This window comes from Osmerus mordax, chromosome 20 (assembly GCF_038355195.1).
Source record: "Osmerus mordax isolate fOsmMor3 chromosome 20, fOsmMor3.pri, whole genome shotgun sequence".
In the NCBI taxonomy this organism is placed as follows: Eukaryota; Metazoa; Chordata; class Actinopteri; order Osmeriformes; family Osmeridae; genus Osmerus; species Osmerus mordax.
Genome location: NC_090069.1, coordinates 7,753,795 through 7,775,913, shown reverse-complemented (window position 1 = coordinate 7,775,913; position 22,119 = coordinate 7,753,795). Strand labels below are relative to the sequence as shown.

The 22,119-nt window shown below is 40.1% G+C and overlaps 1 protein-coding gene across 2 annotated transcripts in view; it reads left to right on the top strand.

Moving 5' to 3' along the window:
- The window catches only part of ror2 (receptor tyrosine kinase-like orphan receptor 2), a 33,701-nt gene that overhangs the window by 7,897 nt on the left and 3,685 nt on the right, over nucleotides 1-22,119 (top strand). For both annotated transcript variants that reach the window (XM_067258745.1, XM_067258744.1), the window contains exons 2-4: nucleotides 2,874-3,161; nucleotides 4,266-4,296; nucleotides 21,493-21,614. In XM_067258745.1, coding sequence (XP_067114846.1) covers nucleotides 2,874-3,161; nucleotides 4,266-4,296; nucleotides 21,493-21,614 — 441 coding nt within the window. The remainder of the gene's footprint in view (nucleotides 1-2,873; nucleotides 3,162-4,265; nucleotides 4,297-21,492; nucleotides 21,615-22,119) is intronic.

The following is a 22,119-nucleotide window of genomic DNA, read 5'->3' as shown; positions in this document are numbered from 1 at the left end:
CAGCTGCCTCTTGCAGGGGAAATGAGAAGACATCATATTTCATTCTACACTTCACTCGTATTTTGAGTTGTAAATGAGCAGCAAAAAAAAGATGCTTTCAAATCTATGTAATCTTTATAAATAATAAGTAGGCCCGATGCATTTTTATATAAAATATACAGACCCCTGTGCAACCGACGCAAGCAAGCACACCCTACAATTTCCCCAGAAATTGTATCCTCTCTAGTCTTGATATAATACCATGATCTATTCAATACTGAAGACCACTGCAGTGAATTGAAGAGAAAGAAAGAGAAAGAAAGGAAACCATGTATCACAGGGGACACTCAAGATGAGACAGAGCACATGAAAAGGAAATTATTGGGCAGGAGCTTATGGAAGGTGTAGCTTTGTTTGATGTGTTCCACCAAGGTGGAAATGGGACCCATGATGGTGCTTTAGAGGAGGCAATGACAGGATGTGCATCACTTCAACACTGAGGCATGTCTGATACTAATCTCTGGAGGTAAGTGTAAGGGAACTGGCAAAGGCTTACAGGGGGAATGGGAGGAAGATGAAGAGCAGTGAGAGAGACAGACATACAGACAGAATGAAAGATGAGAGAAGGGAGCTCAGGCAAATCAAAAAGCAGAGTAAGTAAAAGTGAACAGGGAGAGGGATGCTGGGGAACAGCCATATCTGTGATAAGGATGAGACGGAGAGAATGCGCCAGTGAAAAAGGTTTTGGGGCAGGTTCTCACAGGCATCTCAATCTTTCATTAGAGCAGCAGCATGACCATAACCTCTCTGGTGTGAGTTTTTCTGGGTATGCTCCATCAGCTGTCTAAAGAGCTGCCTACTCTATGCACTGAGGCTAACTTTCACAATCAAAAACTGTGAACACAACACAAAGTCTAGCCTACAGTCTCCAACCACTCAAACATAGACACCTGCAAAACCAACACCATACTGACTCACACCTAATTATTCACAAGGGGAGTGACTAAGATTATATTTCCCTACAAAACTCCTTGTAGAGAGTATGGTATCTTTGCTATCTTTACTGCCAGAGGGCTGGCGTAATCAGGTTATCAATGTCCTTGCACAAACAAAAACATAGGGGTGAACGGTATAGAAATATATCGGTATGAATTTGGCCTACGATATGGATTTTGACTACACCGTGCTAACTGCGGTAGAGCCTTCCAGAAATAAGATTTGTCACAGCCACATTCACACCAGGCATGGCTTACAATTACCATATGGAACATTAAGAAATTATTGCATTATCTACGCAAACATCGCAAGCATTCTTCCGCATCCCTTATTGCACAGATGGAGTAGAGCATAGTTTTGGGCTTTATCGTTCGGTTTGATGAGACACAACTTATGACACAACTTCCAACGTTTACAGAGACTTAAACGTCAAAAATGCAGCATGGAAGAGTATAGCCATGCAAGCAAAGATACCAGGTTGGTTAGAATTGTGAAATGTTTATTATACCATGGTCTGGGTGAATACTGAATTCTGATTGGCTGTAGGGGTGATAATGTACACATGATTGGTGGCTATAACAACATGGAAGTACAATTACAGTTATTTTAATGCTGCTCAACAACGAAAACGGAGATTGCCAGTAGTAGTCTTTAGATACCGCTTATTTTGTCCCTAGGGAAGGTGAAATGTTGCTAAATCTAGCGACATTGTTGCTAAATTGGCAACACCATCAGTTATCTTGTTATCTTCGGGTCATTCTGACCCATCAGTCATTGTGACCCACCGTCGTATTGCGACAACTTGACCTCATACAAAAACAAAGTGAAGCATTTTCTTTTAACCGTTGGGCTGTTTCAGACCCCCCACATTGCAACGGTTAAAATACAGTTATTTGTATTTGTTTTTGTATTGGGTAAAATTGGGTAAACACAACGATGGTTCGTTATGAACCTTTGGGTCATGTGACCCGAAGGCAGCACAAGGGTTAACCTGTAAACATTTGTATTGTTGGTGAACGTTTACATGGTTAATTATGAACATCCCTAATTTAAACCATTCTATTTGTTAAATGAATACCACAGAGCACAATCAGTTTAGTCCAGTCCAACCCCATAGCCCACACTCGGTTTTGAGATCTCTGCTTTCTAAAACAAACACACAATCTAAATACACAATCATTCCCATTTCCCTCTATCTGGTCAAGAGGGAAGGACAATGTTTGTTCCATAGAGGGATGCAGCTTTCTCAATCTGGAAGTGGCAGCCATTTCTCAGTAATGCTTGCTCCTAGAGTTCATAGGCCTGATCCACTCTGAACCAATCAAAGATAAAGGTTAGGAGTGAGTGACTGTGTGTGTGTCTGTGGCAGCCTGGTCTCTGACCAGTCAAGTCCTGTTTATTGTTCACTCCTGAATGAGGGACATCTGGACTAACCTTCAGCCTAAATGAGGCATCTGGAGGGAGAGAGATAGAGTAGGTTTATTTAATGGTTAGAGTTTGAAAGAGAGAGATAGGCAGTGATAAATAATTATTATAATAAAGAGCACCATTATGTGGCTTAAGTAGCATGAGGTGTTTTTTTATGTGTCTTTTATCTGTCAACTTTATACACAAGGGAAGCCTTCTCAGAAAACAACTGCCATTCACAGGCAGTCGTAGACCTTAACCAGACATTATAAACACACTATTGATTTTCCTACACTCTACTCTTCCCCAAGATGACTTCTGTGGTACTTCGCCTTGATAAATTGTATTTCAATAAAACTGTTCAAAACGATTACAATGAGTTTAGAAGAACAAAAACACTTCAGTAGTTTGTCAAATGGATTTCTTGACATACCTTTCTCCTTGAACCTCCCTTACCTTTAGCCGTTTTTATCCCTCTCTTTCAATCACAGGCTACTACTTAGAGTTTCAGGAGCCAGTCAACAACATCACCATTGTCCAGGGTCAGACAGCCACTCTACACTGCAAGGTGATGGGGAACCCACGGCCCACCATCCGCTGGCTAAAGAATGATGCTCCAGTGGTTCAGGAGCAGGGCAGGATCTCCATCAGAAAGACTGAGGCGGGCTCCAAGCTCCGGATTCAGGACCTGGACACCACTGACACAGGGTACTACCAGTGCGTGGCATCCAACACTGTCAAGGTGATATCTGCCACAGGGCTGCTCTACGTCAAGCTGGGTAAGGCTTCTGGTGATATTTTCATGTCTCTTAAAGAATAATTGGCCTTTCATCTACTAGGACATCCATCTTTCTTTTTCTGTCTCTCTCACTTCCATTAAACACCTCTGCACCCTTCCCTTTTCAGCAATGGGGTAAACACAGAACCAGTTGTTTGACCTACATTGGTCTGAATGATTACATAACTGTTCATTGTTACATAACCACGCTCCTGACCATGCCCAACCAATAAAATAAAAAACAGCTGTAAATAAAAAGCATACATTGGAATTTCCTTATAGAGGATGTAACTTCTGTGTCAAATACGCACGTTTAGCGCAGTCCAATTATTTTAGGCTTATTATGTGTGCAAGCACATTCATCTGTTAAAACTGTTATAGGGCCATCTGCTTGATGTCTTAGCACTGAAATTAGATTCATCAATGGGCCTCCCCGAGTATAAATCTTCCACTTCTCAGCATTACAAACAGAATTCCCTTCACCCACTGGGCTTGGGAGTTGGACAACCTCCTCTGTGTTATTTCTCCAAGTTAGTTAAATTAGTCAGATGAAAAAAAGCTTGACAACACTTACATTAATGTTACATTGATTACCTTAAAACCATGATATTGTTACTATAGGTATACCTATAATACTTATAGCTATACCTATAGTAAAAATATAATAGTTGTTGCATGGGAACTGCTAAATAGTTTCTCTGCATTACGGTTTACACAAGTGGTTACACAAGTGAAACATAGTATGGGGGAGGTTGGGCGTTCATGGGGTAAGTGTATGTTAACATTGATCGTGTTTTGGGAACACAACCTTAAACTGCCCCTTTATAGCATCACCACTTACCCCTACAACTTTTTTAAATAACCCATACCTTTAATACTTCATACCATTTAATTGCATACCAATTCCTATGCACCTACAATGTTTTTACAATATGTATTTATATGTAGATGTTAATGTACACTCAATGTTAAGTGTTGCCTCTTATTTTTTCTGACAGTTTTAAGGCGTCTGTCAATATAAAAAGTATAAAGAGTAAAGAGTAAGATTATAATACCTAGTGACAAGCTTGTCATATTTACACTCTACCTCTCTTTTAATCCACAGGGCAGTCACCTACACATGGCCCTGATGATGGGTAAGTATTATTACTTTGTGTGTGTTTGTCAGTGTCCTTCATATGGCAATTCCTTGTGTTTATGTACTTTTCCATGAGCAGAACACACCCATACATACACATGCTCACGTTGTAATTACAATTATCAGTGCCTTTGGACACACTACACAATGGGAAACATAAACTTAAGATATAGCCTTAACACTCTCCTTTTTTATGCTTAACCCCAAGTTACAAAAAGAACCAGGAATAGAAACCTTTCTTTGATGTCAGACTCTAGTGGTTATGTTGATTAGGTTGGTCTAAAGTGGAAAGAACGCTGATTCATTGGCTGTTGTGACCAATAGGTCACATTCTCACTTGGCTTGTTCATCAGTGTGCTAACAATGAAGTGAACCATTCGAAAGGGCCTTTGTTAAAGACAGGATGCATGCCAGACAGGCTAGAATTAGATTTGCTTAAGAGTCCAAGCCCTTTCATCAGCTTGCGTTTTTTCTGTGTTAGTGTTTTGCTAAGCCTGTGGGGTCAGACATTATTGAAAACACACCCCATCATTTTTTAACACTTCACCCACGTCCACCTTGGACGCACACACACAGAATTTCATTATGTTATAAACACACTTGCACACTCTTCACAGACGTGTGTTTCTAACACAACGGACAGTTTGGCCGGTAAAAAAACGCCTTACTCTTTTTCCTTAAGACAAGAAAAGCTCAATAGGCCTTTAGTCTCAGCCGGCCTTGGCCCCCAACATCTAACCTGTAACTACGTACGCAGCTCCTGATGACTGCGTGTGTGTTCCTCAGTCACTGACACTTACCCTGTAAACCCCCCTCAAAGTTACCCCCCATACACATGTAGACACTCTCAGCCTTCCAACCCACCCAGTTACCAGAACCCTAGTTGTTGCTCTTGGCTGATGCAGCATCCTAACAAAGCTGGGGCAATAATTGGAGGTGAGGAGTTAAACTGTGAGGTAGAAGGGCTGACAAACAGAAGTTGCTGCCCTCCATCAGTGCAGCCAACTCCACCCGAGACACCTTTATGAAGGAAAAACTAGTTATATTTTGGTGTGGGCCTGACCCTGTCTAATGTCCCGGAGAAACTGGAGAAGAACTGGCAGTCATACTCAGTTTAGTGTCCTAGTTGTTCCTACCCATGGTAAAATAAATATGGGCATGTCAGAGGGGACATTCTTGAAACAGCGTGCAAACAGTGAAGCTGAATGGAGCATGTGAATGAGGCTGTGTGGAACAGAAAAGTTCTAGAGGGTGGTTTTGACGGGAAACCTTTCAAGCGCACACAATGGCACATGTAAAAATGTGTTTGGGTATTTCTGACTTGGTGGATCACAATGTCTGTAGTTTACACACACACACACACACACACACGTTGGAAAAGCATCTTTGATTGTGCCTCACCGCCACCATTCCAGTCACCAATGTGGTTAATTTGATAGCACGCCAATCCTCTTCACCTCTCTTCCAATGTCTGACTCAGCTGGATCTTCTAACAACCCCTTTAATTAAGCAAACGTGCATGAGCTGTTGCCTTTTGAAGTAAAACATGGTAGGCGGTATTAAAGAAGCTAAACATAAATAAAGTAGGTGCAACTTATGTTGGGAGATGGTGAAAACTATGATTTTGTGGGACACTTTAAGCTGAACTTCTAGACGGTCATTATCAGAGAGACTTGCAATAAAATGTTGGACCTGTAAGATTGCCCTGAAGGCAACATTTCTGATGAGGGGCCAGGTTTCCATGACACTTGCTCCCTAGGCTACTAAAATGCAGGACACAGGATAGATTAGGGCATGGTCATAAATACCAGACTGGTAGAAGGTCTTTGTTTCTCCCAAGAGCTTCATTATCTCTCAGCATCACCCTATTTATTTGTGTCCAGTCCTATTTGAGTTAGGACAGACCGGCAGATGGTAACAATACACATCAATATCACAAACACACAAGCACAAACTTTATCTGGAGTTTTCTTCTTCCTCGTGTGTTAAGAAGAATTTGCAAACACCCATGAAAGGAGAAGGAAGAGCAGCATTGTTACGGCTTGGTTAAGTCAACTTTGGCAGAGCAAGGGAGGATGTCACTGTTCTTTCCACTCTACAAATAACCCTTGGTTGTATATGGATTTTTTTCTGGGTCGTACTCAGGGGCACAGTAGACTGTCCTATTGCATACTTTACTCTTTACCCTTTTCTTAATGAGAATGTTGTGTTGGACAACTTTCAGTCAGGTTTCAGAGCACACCATAGCACAGAAACAGCACTGCTTAAGGTGATTTGTTGTTGTTCGGTAATTCTGGGAATCGTCCGTTTTAATATTACTTGACCTCAGTGCTGCTTTTGAAACTGTTGATCATGCTATCCTCCTGGATCGTCTCCAGCAATGGGTTGGTATCCAGGGTGTGGCTCTACAGTGGTTCCACTCTTATTTGAAAGATTGAACCTTTTCTGTCAATATTGGAAATATTTCTTCCTCTTCAGCAGCGATTACATGTGGAGTACCTCAAGGTTCAATCCTGGGTCCAATTCTATTTTCTTTGTATATGCTCCCTCTGGGCCGTAAACATAATATACCATATCACTGTTATGCTTATGATACACAGTTATACTTACCGTTAAAACCAGGTGATACCAACCCCTTTTTGATTGCCTTAACCCCTGTGTTATCTTCGGGTCATTCTGACCCATCAGTCATTGTGACCAGGGTTCTAAATTAACCTTTTTGATCACCAGCCAATGTAGCTGGTAACTTTAGAAAGTTAGAATTTCCACTAGCCAAATTCTTTCCGGTGACAATAAGAACAATGAGTTTCACTGAATGCATTTGATCATTTTATTAACATTGTTGGCATGAAAAACACAGAAAATTAAGTAAAATGAAGCACAGAAATATGATTCAAGGGTATGTGAAATCACCAACACGTGACAAAGTAAGGACACGATTTATTGTAAATGGCTAAAACGTCCATTCGTGTCATGAGATTGACTCCTGCCCTTGCATTTACAGTAACGTTTTGTCCTAAGCAGGCATTAATTAAACTGACCTCATATACTCTTTATTAAGAACAGTGTATTTACATTACAGAAGACTGTGTCAGTAAGCAACATATTTTTTCTTATGCGTAGACTAACGTTACATGCGGCAATCCTTACAAAACATGACAACATTTTCATTGCCAAACACAAGCCATTCCCGACCCGTCAGCCATTTGGCATTACATTTTCTTTTCTTTGTTTCTCTAGTGCTATCAATATCCTCATCCCCTGCCTCGTTCCTCTTCTCGCCCCCAGAAGTTTGTCCTAACCACCACCGCATTAAGTTAACTTTTTACTTTACTTTACTACTCTAGCTAGCTCTTATTACCTCCTATGATCCGCTATGCTTCGTTTGACTTCTTCCTTGTGTTTTCTGGTGGACGCTCCGTTCGTTTCCATGGTTTCTCGCGCCGGTTTCACTTCAACTGCGCGCAGCCAATGGGCGTATAAAACGTTATCACGTAGCATTACGGCACAGTGTTCATGGGAAACTTAGGAAGTACTGCCAGGCGGATACATTTTAGAAATGTTTCACAGGTCACTAATTGTGTTAAATCATCCCCAGATTTTGCACCCGTGATCTTCAGACCAAGCCTCACAAAAGTTATCTAATGTATTTTTGATTCTTTAAATCGTTTTTCAGTTACAGCAAATCAAAGATGGCAACGTAGCCTCCAAAAAGGAAGTGAGGTCATATCTCAGGGACTCCTTGCTGCATTGACATCAAACGTGGTACAGGGACTCTGGACCCTCTTCTGAGGATGTCCAAACAATTTGGTGTCATGTGACCACTGGGAGGGGCCGCAGAAAGCAAAAATGTGTTTTGGCCAATAACTGTTGATTTGTTTACCTTAAATAAGTGATTCCATTGTCTTGTGATAACTTGGGAGATCCCATGTCTGACACGTGTTAACTTGTGATACCAGCCAAATTGATGCAGCTGCCATTTTTTAATAATTGTAAAAAGTTTTTCTGCTACCCCTCCTTTCAAAGTTTGTCCAATCACCATTTTTGACACAGATTATCTTTTTGACACAGATTATCAGATTATCAGTGGTGTGATTAGGAAATTACACCACTGACAATAGCTCACTGGGATAAAATGGTCTCCTGTGAAGTGCAAGGTCATAGGTTCAAATCCAGCCACAGCCTTCAAGTCTGTCATGATACTGATTATATGTTTAGTGAAACAGGAATCCAGGTACATCACAGTAGCGGTCTAGCAGTATAATCATAATGGTCATGTTTCATTCTGAGGGGATTTCTACTCAAGAAGAGCTAGAACTATTTCGCTTTGTAGATAAGTCTGCTAGTCAGCGCATCGGATTTCTTGAATTGTGTGTTTAGGAAACCTGACATGAAACAGAGAAGTCAGTGGTGTAATGGATAAGACACATGTAGTCAAGTCAGAAGGTTGTAGGTTTGATCCCTGAGTCTGCCACATAATTTTTTATTCATAAATTTGTAATAAATACAATTTATACTTTTTAAACATGCATACAAGAACAATTTACAACTTTTTTGACAACAAAATCATAGTTATTGTTATGTATGATTGCTTTTTCTGAACACAAACAGATATTTAAACCGAACTGGGTGTGTCGCATGAGTGCAATAGCCTGTTGTGACCTGCTTGTTGCACAAGTGCCATGTAGACCATGTCCTGCTCTAAAATGCTTGGCCCCTTCATTGCCGCTTGCAGCTATATTTAGGGGCAAAGCAGCGAAGCTGCGAGGCACCTATTGTTATTGTTAGTTTTATTATTATTAGGGGTAATAACAATTACCTATTGTTATTGTTAAGATTTTGTCCGTAAGGAGGAAACCTATTGTTATTGTTAGTAATATTATTAGGATTCCTCCGTGAGGAGGAAACCTATTGTTATTGTTAGTTTTATTATTATTATTCTAGTCCCATGGGAGTCAATGGCAGCCCCTAGAACCATACGATAACTTTTTGTGAAATTTGGCACACTCATTAAGGACAGTCCCTTCTATACTTACACCAAGTTTCATGTCTCCCATTAGACCACTCTAGCACCACCAATGGGTCAAAGTTGGACTTGTGTTTACACACGCAGCTTTTGAACCGTATGACTGATATTCAAAAATGAGGTACCATTGGATTCCCTGGATCAAGACGAGTTCAACACACCCTATGACGTCAATTTACGGTTATATAGATTTTACGCCATTTCCGGTTTTATCAAAAACTTTTGAAAGCCTACTCCTCCTACAATTGTTTTCCAATCTTCCCCAGAATTGGCACACATCATCGTCAGAGCAACCCTCACTCAAAAAATATTTATATATTTGATTTTCAAAACCGTTTGTCCGGTACAGCCAATCGAAATCGGCAACAAAGCAGCCAAACAGGAAGTTGGGTCAAATGTCAGCAAATCTTTGAGATATCAACACCAACCTTGGTATATCTGTGGAAGACACTACAACATGTTACCATGTTCAAAGGCAACTTCATATCTCCAAAAATGATTGATATGAAGCAACTCGAATTTATTGCTAACACTAAAATAATGCTTTATACATCCGCCGGTCTAACACTGATACTCTGATTCAATCACAAGTTCATATGAAGACTCTTGAGAATTTTTAGTACACAAATCTGAGAAAAAAGTTGACTGCAAGATGAAAAATAGATTTATTGTGAATATTTGAAAAAAGCATGCTTGGCTAATTGCTACAGATATTTCCAATGAAATGTCTCCCCTTGCTCCTCAGCGTGCGCGCTCCACATTCTCACACACTCAGCCTTTCCCTTGACACACGCGCAAGCCTAGCAAAATGCACACACATGTCAGGACATTGTGGGCTGGACCAAAGCCCCCACTGATTCCTTGGCTTGAAGCGAAGGCCCTTGTGGATCTTGATGGTATTGCATTTTAGATTTTGTATCCCAATGGTAAGTCTGCAGCATGAATATAATTGGTATGGCTTTTTCCAAAAATCCTCTCTCCCTCTGCTCCTCAGCGCGCGCTCCACATTCTCACACACACATTCTGTTCCCTTGACACACGCACAAGCTTGGCAAGATGCACACACAGCATTTCAGGACATTGTGGGCTGACCAAGCTCTCACTCACTCCTTGATTTCAGCATAGGCCCTAGAGGACCTTGGTGTCATTGCATTTCCGATTTTGTATGCAATGGTAAAAAGTTCTCAAAATCCTGAAACATTGATAGTATAGGCCATGAGTAATTACCACACCACAAATGACACCACACCACAAATTGGCCTGACGCACAAAGATACAAGGCTTTCTGGAATGGGTGGGCTGACCAAGCCCACACCCTTGGCTTGAAGTAAAGGCCCTTGTGGATCTTGATGGTATTGCATTTCAGATTTGGTATCCCTTTGGTAAGTCTGCAGCATGGATTTTTCTATACAGTGACAATTTGTGAAGAATATACATTTTTCAATGGTTTGCAATGTTTGGAGGAATCCGCCATATTTAGGGGCCAAGCAACGAGGCTCCGAGGCACCTATTGTACTTGGTAGTATTATTGGGTGTGCTTTGCCTTCGGCAAAGGCACAACCTTTGTTCTCTCACATATATATTATTATTATTCTTTCTTTTCCGACCCCTAAGCCTCCGTCAATATTTGGACTACATAGACAATGTAGGTGTCAAAAGTTTCGTTTTGGTAGCGATTGAGTTGCTTATTTTTATTTACGTTCCGTTGCATGGTTTAAGTTAAAATTATGTTTTTGTGGCAAAAAAGTGCCTTATGTCAACGAACGGTACCCAGTGCTAGCCTACGCCACAACGTCGGCACACGTTAGCAACGACGCATTAGATACAACGTGCATAGAGACTGTTGCACAGCAAGTATCGTATCGTGCCATGGTGTACTAGCAGCATTATACATTTAAGCAATTCAAGACTTGCATGTACAGTAAGTAATCTCACATTAAAGAATGTATTTAAACTAGCTTGTGTGGTGCGTCGCTGTCTTCAATGCCACAGCCTAAACTTTATGTCAAAAGATTTTAATTTCCGTCCCATTAAAACAATCCCCTCAGTGTAGTTTGGCTAACAACAGCAGCTAGGCTACAGTAGCTTGCTCGGCATATTTTCAGTCAGCAGATGGTACTAGTACTGTTTGAATCGCGATTCCATCTGAAAAATACTGCCGGTTACAACGTGGTTAGAATAGCTTGTTTCAAAGGGGGTTCAGCTTGTTTACTAAATGGACCCATCTGCAACCGACGCAAGCAAGCACACCCTACAATTTCCCCAGAAATGGTATCCTCTCTAGTTATTATTATGTCTACACTTCCGCCTCTTGGTGTCTATGGCAGCCCCTAGAACCGTATGGTCAGAAGTTGTGAAATTTGGCACACTCTTTGGGGCCAGTCCCCTCATCAATTTCACCAAGTTTCATGTCTCCCATTCAAACCCTCTAGCGCTACCAATGGGTCAAAGTTGAAGGTGTATTTACACACGTTACTTTTGAACCATATGTCTCATTTTCTAAAATGAGGTATCGTTGTATTCCGTGGATCAAGATGAGTCCAACGCACTCTGATGGCATACCCAGTTATTGGGTGTGCTGAAGCCTTCGGCGAGAACACAACCTTTGTTCTCTCACATATATATATTATTATTTCTTTTTTTTATTTCTTTTTGCCTCCCTAAAACTGAGTCAATATTTGGCCTACATAGACAACGTAGGTGTCAAAAGTTTCGTCTTGGTAGCGATTGAGTTGCTTCTATTGGAATTTACGTTCCGTTGCATGGTTTAGGCTTCAGTTAAGTTTTTGTGGCGAAAAGTGAAGCTAACGGTGGCTAATTTGCTAGCCACAGTCACTGACGTTACTAACGTCACGAAAACACGCGTGACTACCTTTGGCAGAACATTCGTTTCGCATCTGTTAACTTGGGGGATAGCTAGGCTAACTATAGCTTTACTGCAAGGCAGCTGCAGAAACGCCACAAGCAAAGAGGCTAGGGTGATAACTATTTACTCATTTTACTTTGTGATATGACACACAATTGTGATGTGTAATGTACAGTATAAGCTGATATTATTAAGGAAGTACATCTACTTTCGGAAACAGTAGTCTACTATTTCACTGAAGTATTAGCATCATGACATTAGCCTGTGTTGCCCGGGCAACACATACTACAGTGGTCTATGATGTAGCGTTATCTGTTTTCAATCGTTAAAATAAACATTCCTCACATATACATTTTCGTTGTAGGATTTATTCTGACATTAGTAAACGATTTGTTGGTGAAATTACCATTACTTGTGGTTTCAAACCAGTGTAGCTCACTGCAACGCTGTAGCTTACGCGAGACACACTACAAAAACATCTACAGTACACAGCTGTTTAGGAAGTCAAACGGCGACAGAACATGTTCGGCACTCCCCTTACTTAAATCAAAAGTCTACTAACCTGAACTTCATTGCCACAGCCTAAATGTTGTCAATCTGTTCATGAAAATAATTAATTTCAGCCTAAACCATACAACGGAACGTTAAATCCAATTCAACCAACGCAATCGCTACCAAGACGAACACAGCAGTAGTCTACTGTACTGTAGTAGTACAATTTACCGGGGCAGCTTCTCCACACAGGGCTATATCGCATTTTGCGTTGTTACTGACAATGATCGCTACCCGCGAGCTTTTTATGAATGAGCGATTTTGCACTAAATAAATGTCAAGCTTATTTACGTTTTGGGGGGCATATTTTCAGTTAGCAGATGGTACTGTTTGAATCGCGATTCCATCTTCTACTGCCGGGTAACGTAGAATAATCTTCAAAGGGGGTTCTTTATTAATGAATGAATGCAATGAGTAGGCTACATGCCTGAAAATATCACGAGAAGGGAAAAACTTTAAATGACGTTTAAGTCATAGAGATTAGGTAAATATTTACACCGGTCTGACAAAATTTATTCGTTTTGATTCAACGATGAGGCTGCCTCTTGCAGGGGAAATGAGAAGACATCTATTTCATTCTACACTTCACTCGTATTTTCAGTTGTAAATGAGCAGCAAAGAAAAAATGCTTTTAAATCTATTTAATCTTTACAAATAATAAGTATGCATTTTCATATAAAATATACAGAAATCAGTTGTAAAAATGTCATTCAAAAACGGACCCCTGTGCAACCGACGCAAGCAAGCACACCCTACAATTTCCCCAGAAATTGTACCCTCTCTAGTTTCTATTTTCAGCCATTTTGAATTTGAAAGAAAAATGTTTTTTCGCTACTCCTCCTCCAATTCTTGTTAAATCTTCTTCAGAATTGCTACAGATGATCTTCAGACCGAGCCTCACAAAAGTTATCGTATGGATTTTTTATTTTCAAAATCGTTCGTCAGTTACAGCCAATCAAATTCAGCAACTGAGCCAGCAAAAGGGAAGTGAAGTCATATCTCAGCAAATCTTTGCTTCATTGACACCAAAGTTAATACAGGGTTTCGGAACTGTGTTCTAAAGAGGTCCACAAAAGGTCATATCATTTAACCTCTAGGGGGCGCTGCAATAAGCAAAGATCTGTTTCAGCCAATAACTGTTGGTTTGTTTGCCTTAAAGGTCCCATGACATGAACATTTCACTTTATGAAGTTATTTAACATTAATATGACTTCCCCTAGCCTGCCTTCGGTCCCCCAGTGGCAACTTAAGTGTAAACCAAGCCCTGGGTATTCTTCTCCACCTTTGAGAAAATGAAAGCTCAAATGATCCGATCTGGAATGTTCCCCTTATATCATCATAAGGGGAAAGGTTACCTCCCCTTTCTCTGCTTTGCCCGCCCAGAGAATTTGGCCCGCCAATGAGAAAATGGGCTACGACGTGCGAGCATGATATTGATTTTTCCTCGAGAAACATCATGGCTTGCAAACGACCATAGCATGGCAGTTCACCCCGCCTCTCTGCTCCTCAAAGCATTTAAAGGTAGAGACACAGAAGTGGCACGTCTTAAGGAAAGCTCATTGTGGGACTGCCACAATGAGTCGTTTTATTTTTTTAGACTAAGCCTTACAAAAGTTATCACATAGTTTTTTGATTTTCTAAACCGTTTGTACGGTACAGCCAAATCAAAGTCGGCAATGAAGCCTCCAAAAAGGAAGCAAGGTAATTTCTCAGCAGGTCTTTGCTGCATTATTGACCCCATCCTTGGTATATGGACTCGGGACCAGTGTGGGACAGTGTACTTAAGTCGTTTTTTTATATATCTGTACTTTACTTTACTACTTATATTTCTGTTTGCTTTTACTTTTACTTCGCAACATTTTGCAAAGAAAACTGATACATTTACTCTGCTACATTTCCCCTGAAACCTTCGTTACTCGTTACAAAGTCAAATCATCTTTAGAAAAAAAAAATATCATGAGAGTGATGAGTCCAACGTCGGGGACTATGGTAGAACACAGATTGCAAGCAGGTTTGGCGAATCAGTGGTCCTAGTGCACGTTAATGCACCCCGCCCCCTTAGTTACTGTTACTACGTCTTTTGAACTCGTTCATGCACAACACTGTCTGTGTCAGTGATTCTTTTTGGAGTAATATCTCCGCGATATCCTCCAGAACAGATCAAGGCAAAATGGACTGCAATATGCGCAGTGGAAGGATATATCCAAAACATTAAGATCAACAACAAAGGGGACACAACAATAATCGAAGCAAAAGTATACAGGTCTCAAACAAAATATTTGAAACCCCACGACCTCTTCATTAAATGCTACCAGCACAACCTTGTAGAGCTAGACTAGTCATGTTCTTTCACCTCTGGGTAAGATCTGTATGTAATATTTCAAGCTAGCTAATAACCTACAAAGATTATTCTTTATTGCATCTCTGGCGAGGTAGCTAGCTAGCCAGGATGGTGACAATCTAAAGTACAGTACAGTAACGTAGTCTAGCAGTGTGGAGCAAGATAGCTAACGTTATTGTTCAAGGGATGTGTGTGCATGTTGCTGCTTTTTTATTAACAGCATTTACTTGTACTTTTACTTTCAATACTTAAGTACATTTAATATCAGAAAATATACAGTAAAGATCAGATACTTTAAGACTTTTACTCAAGTAGTTTTCTAAAAGGTTACTTTTACTTGAGTCATTTTCCAGTAAGGTATTTTTACTTTTACTCAAGTATGGCCTTTGGGTACTTTATACACCACTGCTGGGGACCCTGTTCTAAAGACGTCCAAAAAAGTGTGCATTTGACCTCTAGGGGGTGCTGCAATAAACAAAGATTTGGCACGGGTCATCTACAGACCAACCCTCACAAATGTTATCACACGGTTTTTAGATTTTCAAAACCGTTTGTCCGCTGCAGCCAATCAGAATTGGCAGCAGTGCCACCAAACAGGAAGTTGGGTCGTATCTTAGCAAATCTTTGATGGATTCACACCAAACTTAGTACGTGTATACGGAACCCTGTTCCGTGGATGTCTAAAAACAATTTTTTGTCTTTAACCTGCTTGGCCCCCTCATTGCTGCTTGAAGCTATATTTTATTTTTGTTTTGCCCTATTTGATGATTTTGTACAGCACTTTGGTCGGCATTGGCTGTTTTTAAATGTGCTTGACTTGACTCATAAATGGCAAATTGCAGCGGACTAATCAGCTCATCCCTGGTATTTAAATTTACTATTGCCACCATGTGGTGATGGGCTGCACCACAAGCACTGTTTATCTCTGCCACCAAAGTCCCTGCATTTGTCCTTTTGATCCAGAGGCCAACAACAAACTACATGCCCATGGGTAAATAGAAACTGGCCCCTGGCACACCATTAAACTTAAATTTATCTCTGGAAAAGCCTAATTATGAGACTCATTTACATGGTTGATGACTTTAGCCAAAGTAAATTAAATGTTGCTGAGGTAAACATGACCGTAGTCTGAAACCATGGTGAACAACACCTCACAGAATTTACCCTTACAGGGAAGTATAACTTGCTCAGATTTGGTTTGCTAACAAATAATGTTAGTTTGAATTTGCCTTGTGATTTTTATAGAGCTTCCAGAGCAATTAGCCCTCCTGTTAGTGGAGAGTTTTAATAGCTTTCCCTCTACATAGTCTTTACCAATCAACACTGAAAACTTTGGGAGTCCTAGGCCTCCTTCTGGGAAGCTAATTTGTGTGCGGCTTGTCTCCTTGTTAGCTTGGCATGGAAGTATGTTGTATTATGTGTCCCCATCCTGCAGGTTGACAGCTTGTCTAATCATTCCTTGGAGATCTAAGTATATATCCTTGTCTTTGTAACAAAGTAAACCATATACATATAACAACATCTACTTTTCATCTCCATAGGCCAAAGCAGAAGTTGCTTCAGAGAATCATACAGAGAATCACAAAATTTCCAGTGTATGGATAGCTTTGAGTGTGGAAATGGAAATCTTGCATCCCTTATATAGAGTGCTCAAAACAAACCCCATTGTTGTTGAGCCATCTGTAGACAGTCAATGTATAATTGTCTGCAGATCCAGACCTTGGTCGTCCTTGGCCTATGGCAGCACACTTATCCTCTGGCCAATGGTGGCTTTCTCTGATTGAATATACAGATAACTATTACAACTAATGTTCCTGAAGTATTTATCTACCAACATATTTTCCTCCAGCAATGTCCTTGTCACTCCTTTATTTATCCTTTGAAATTGAACATAGTTATATTAATTAACATTTTGGTGTGTGTATGTGCAGTGCTTGCACATGTGCAGTGCTTGCACATATGATGTTTGCCTATACAGTCTTCCTGTGTTTTCTCCACTCTAGACGTGACCTGGTTCTGCTACCCCTCTTCCCAGCTCACACAAACACTCCTCTGTCTCAGCCTCCCCCTGTACACACACCTCAAGTTTGGATCCCGTCTGTGAAATGTCCTAACGACATTTTTGAGCATTAGGTTTCAAAACACGGAATTTTATATTTGAAACTTGCTAGTTATGTTACTTTTTCACCCTGCATTTGCCCTCTTCCACTTTTTCAAAAGGGTAGTATGAAATAAAATACAGAATAAATGATGCAGGCTTTTATGTACTACAGTATGAGGTGCTACAGGGTTGTGTACTTGATGATGGCTTTGCAGATAATCTACAACCTTTTAAATGGTATGAAAAAATATGCTGGCAGATAAATCCAGCAACATGTATTGTGCCAAAGAAATTCAGTTTTTTCTCTTTTGTGCAACCACATGAAGCTTTTTTATTGTCCAAGACCTTCTACATAAATATAGGTTCCAGACTCTTTATATTTTGTGCAGTGAAAGGGAAAATCAGTGGTGTAGACATAGAAAGAGGGATTAGAGTTTGTATAAGTAGATTCTCTCTTAGATCAAAAGCTGTTTGAAATGAGTACACCACATGAAAGTGAGGGTGAAAAATATAATTCCTGTGATTTTCAGTCCAGCTGATGTGAATAAAGGATAAGTTTAAAGTCTCTTGCGTAGTTACAAACATTCTGTGCCTGTCTGTTGGTGCAAAATGAAGGGCAGAACCTTCATTACCTCTATTTTGATGCTGGTGTACAATAGTGTTTTCTGTCAGAATTGACACATGTCCATGACCCTTCACTTCCCCTCAACAACAAAAAACCTTACTCATTCTGAAACTCATCTGCACCACAAATTTCTGGTCCCAAGGAGCGTTATAACACAGTCCAGCTCCAGTTGCAACATTTCAGCCTCTTCCATTTGGCAATGTTTTCCGTTCCACTATATTTTTATGTGGGTATTTATCTTTTACCCCATTGCCAATTTTTGCCAAAAGGAAGTAGAAATTTAAAAAGCTACAGTAATTCTTGTTAAACTTCAATCTTCAAATGTAGGTTTTTGGGCAAAATGTCCCCTGCAGTCAGTCCAAGCTGAAGTGAAATTGTAACCATATGTGATATTGACGCAGGAAGGACTGTGGGGCTTAAGCATTGACAGCTCTCCTTGGCAACATGCCTCTCTGGGGTTTGAGCTAAATGAGAGTGAACAGTGTAGAAATTCCTTTTGAGAGGTGCTATTGTACAATCCTACCGTACACACCATTCACAGGTCCCGCTGTATTATAGAGAGCGAGTATAAATCACACATATGGCCTGAAATGGAACCATGTGTAAGAGCTATTGTTAAACATTACCCTTCTATTTTAAATTTTTCTAACTTATTGTCACGTGACCCCTGAAGTCTCATGATAGCATTTGGTCTTTAGAAGTCTTGGTTTCAGACTGTCTGGTTCCAATAAAGGCACTTTATTGTTTACAATGTGGCTGGACAAACTCCCCGGGGCAGTGCAAGGTTTTCTGTTCTAAAGGCCTTTGTTGCCCGCCACATGTAATGATGTCCCTAGCTTATCTCTGTCATATCCTCCTGCATTTTTTCTTCTGTGTTGAGGTTCTAACTCTTTTTCATAAATCAGCCAAGTTACTTCTCACCGATGTGTAACGCTGTTGACGAGTGGCTGCCTCGGATTTGTCTGGTTCAAGAGTTGCCACAAAATGTATTACCTCTTCGATTCATTTCTTCAATCAAATATTCAGCTCTTTACATATGAACGGTAAGGTTGGAGGAAGTCACAAGAAGTGTAGGTGTCTTGAATGTAATTGTTTTATTGAGGATTGTGGATAATAGGATTTAAAGACAAAAAGGTCTCCTAATTGCATGTTACAGATAACATATATATGTTGACACGAATCATAGTTTCTAAAAAGCATGTTTGCACATTTACATTACATATACATTTAGTCATTTAGCAGACACTCTTATCCAGAGCGACTTACAGTAAGTACAGGGACATTCCCCCGAGGCAAGTAGGTTGAAGTGCCTTGCCCAAGGACACAACTTCATTTTGCACGGCTGGAATCGAACTGACAACCTTCTGATTAATATCCCAATTCCCTAACCGCTCAGCCATCTGACACACCTGTTTGCAACTTGAAAGCCTTCCAGCACCACAGACCCTTATCGCATCAGTCTCCTATATATTTACTTTGTGTCTGTGGTCAGAAACCAAGCATGGTTCTTTAATCCACAACCGATTGCTCCACAACACTGATGTGACATTTTCCTGTGTTTAAGGCTTGGCTTCAGAGAGGATAGTCAGATCTTTCATATGTGTCATAATTTCTAACCAAGAAATTAGAACTCAGAATAAAACTTGTATGTCCTCACTCATTATTGGACTTCAGCAAGTTCACACATACTGTACTGTACACACACACAATTCATAGCCAGAACATTTAAAATGACAGCAACCTATTTTCCAGGGAAATTGGATCCTGAACCTATGTACTTTTGTTGAAGTTAGTACCTTAACTGCTTCAGTCATTCACTAGATCCAGCTTTTCCTATAGGGGAAAACAGAGTTCTCGAGACACTCTAGAATGCTGAACTCTCTGCTGGCATACGTCATTGTGGCTGTACTTGCCAGAGCTGGTGGTTTCCTTGATTCTTTTACCCATAGTCTGTCTTGAATGTAAGATCACAAAGCTGAAGTATACTGAAACCTGTGTTTCACAAGCTTCCTTATTGTCCTACCCTGTGATATTGGCTCGTAATTATGGTCATGGAGTGAATGTTCCTGTGGCATTAGGAACCCTCCCTGGAATACACTTTAATAACTACTAATGTTATTTAGGCAATGCAAGAGGATGTCATAGGCTATTGGCCTACTATCTCTGTTTAAATGGTGTTTCAGATCTTGTGTCTGAGATAATCTGATACACAGAGATAATGAACAAGGTTGACTTGAAGTCAAACAAGCGCAAATTTGCAATAGATCCAACCACGCAAAATATTTCTGTGGAACGACCAACCAACAGTGAGCAATTCCAGCAAGGCTTTATGACAAACTGTTCATAAATTATGAAAGGGGACGTGACAAATTACAAATACTTGTGTCACAAGTGTGGTGTCCATCATACATTAGTATGATGCACACTTTATATATAATTATGTTATTATTTATGTTATGTTATTTTGGTGTAGCAATAAGTTGTTTTCAACGCTAGCGACAAACTATTTCATATTAGCTGGTGTGTGTGTGCACGCAAGTATATGAATTCATGATTTAAGTATGTGCAAACATGGTTAGATTACACTTGGACTGTTGAATGTGCACACACACAAGAACAGAAAGGCTCACAATTCTTCAAGATACACAACGTGGTCTAACACCCCAGGAATATTGAGTTGACTACTCTATGGTAACTTTCAATAAGAACCCCTGCTTCAGTCTTAGCCTGTTTGTTTTGGGATTAAGGCAGTAGTTGGGGCTGACAGCTCCATGACAGATCTGGAATTAGCCTAAGCCCAGCGCAAACACAAAATGTGAATGTTCTGAGCGTGAAGGTAAAGTTTGGAAACAAGTAGATTAGATTAGAAATATCCTCAACTAAACTGACGCAGACAGGCCACCTATGTTACCATGAACCGCTGATAGTTGAGTGGCCTATTTTAGCCTTCCATAGCAAATTATCTTGTGCTGTGCAAACTCCTTTTGACTGCATAATACAAAATCAGAGCAAATAAAGTGGTTACTTTTCAACAGCAATCAAGTTTTTCCCACACTCAAAATTAATGTGAAGACATGGGTGAAAGAAACCAGTGTCTTCACCCTACTGAGTTAGGGTTCCAATAAACAGTGAATACATGTCTTCTATTAAATTATTGGGCAACATGTTACATTAAGGTTACATTGACCTACCATGTAACTACATATCATAACAACATTGAAGTTGTATAAGAGCTGCTGTGTAGTTATACTTAATTACATTTTAGCTGTACGGTTAGTAATTACACAAGTAAAACTTCGATGGGGGAGGTTGGGCTTTCCAGGGGTACATGGATGTTAACAATAATCTTGCTTTGTTAACACAACTGCCCCTTTACAAAATCTATTTACCCCTTACAACCCCTCCTCCACACTGTGCCTTGTTACATTTATGGAATAACCTATACCGCTAACGCTGTAATTTAATGGTATTGTCATTCCTATGTACCTAAAATGTTTTTACTATAGGTATTGGTATGTAGTTACATGGTATTTAATGTAACCTTAATGTGAAGTGTTACTTTGTTGTAGTTTGATGTTATATGTTAATCTCTCTAAGGTAGCTTTATAAAGTAAACAGTGGGTGTAGCAACCAATGTGATTCATAGACTTACCGCATGTCTCCTAATGTTGGTGTTTCAACAGAACACACGAGAAGGGCTTTTGCCAGCCGTACCGGGGTATCGCATGTGCCCGCTTCATTGGCAACCGCAGTATCTACGTTGAGTCTCTGCAGATGCAAGGGGAAAGCGAGAACCGCATCACAGGTGAGAGGGATAGAGCAATCATTACTTTGTTGTGAAAAGCTTGGTTCAATTTTCCTGAACTCAGACTCTCAATTTTATTTGAAATGCTTTGGAACTAAAACATAGAAAAACATGCATTGTTCTTTTCAAACATTAAATAGGACCACATTTACTCCGGGATTTTATGAATGATATCCAAATACTTGTTTGTTCATGTGATTTAAGTCTGAACCTGGACATGCTGCCACACATAAAATATCAGTGGTTTTAACCCTCTCTTAAAATACAGTTGGACCTTTTTACACAAAGTGAATTACCGTATGTTTCTTGGGTGGGGAGCCCAAAAAGTCACAAGTTCGGTTAAAATGAAGTAATGTCTTTCTCTTTCACTTTTCAAGTGCCATATGCCAAGAACAAAACAGTAGGCAATCAACAACTTTGTCTTGCGTCAGCATTACTTGGGATAATAATTTAGGATGTGAACAGTACTTATTTCTTTTATGTAATGCAACCAAATCAAATAGGT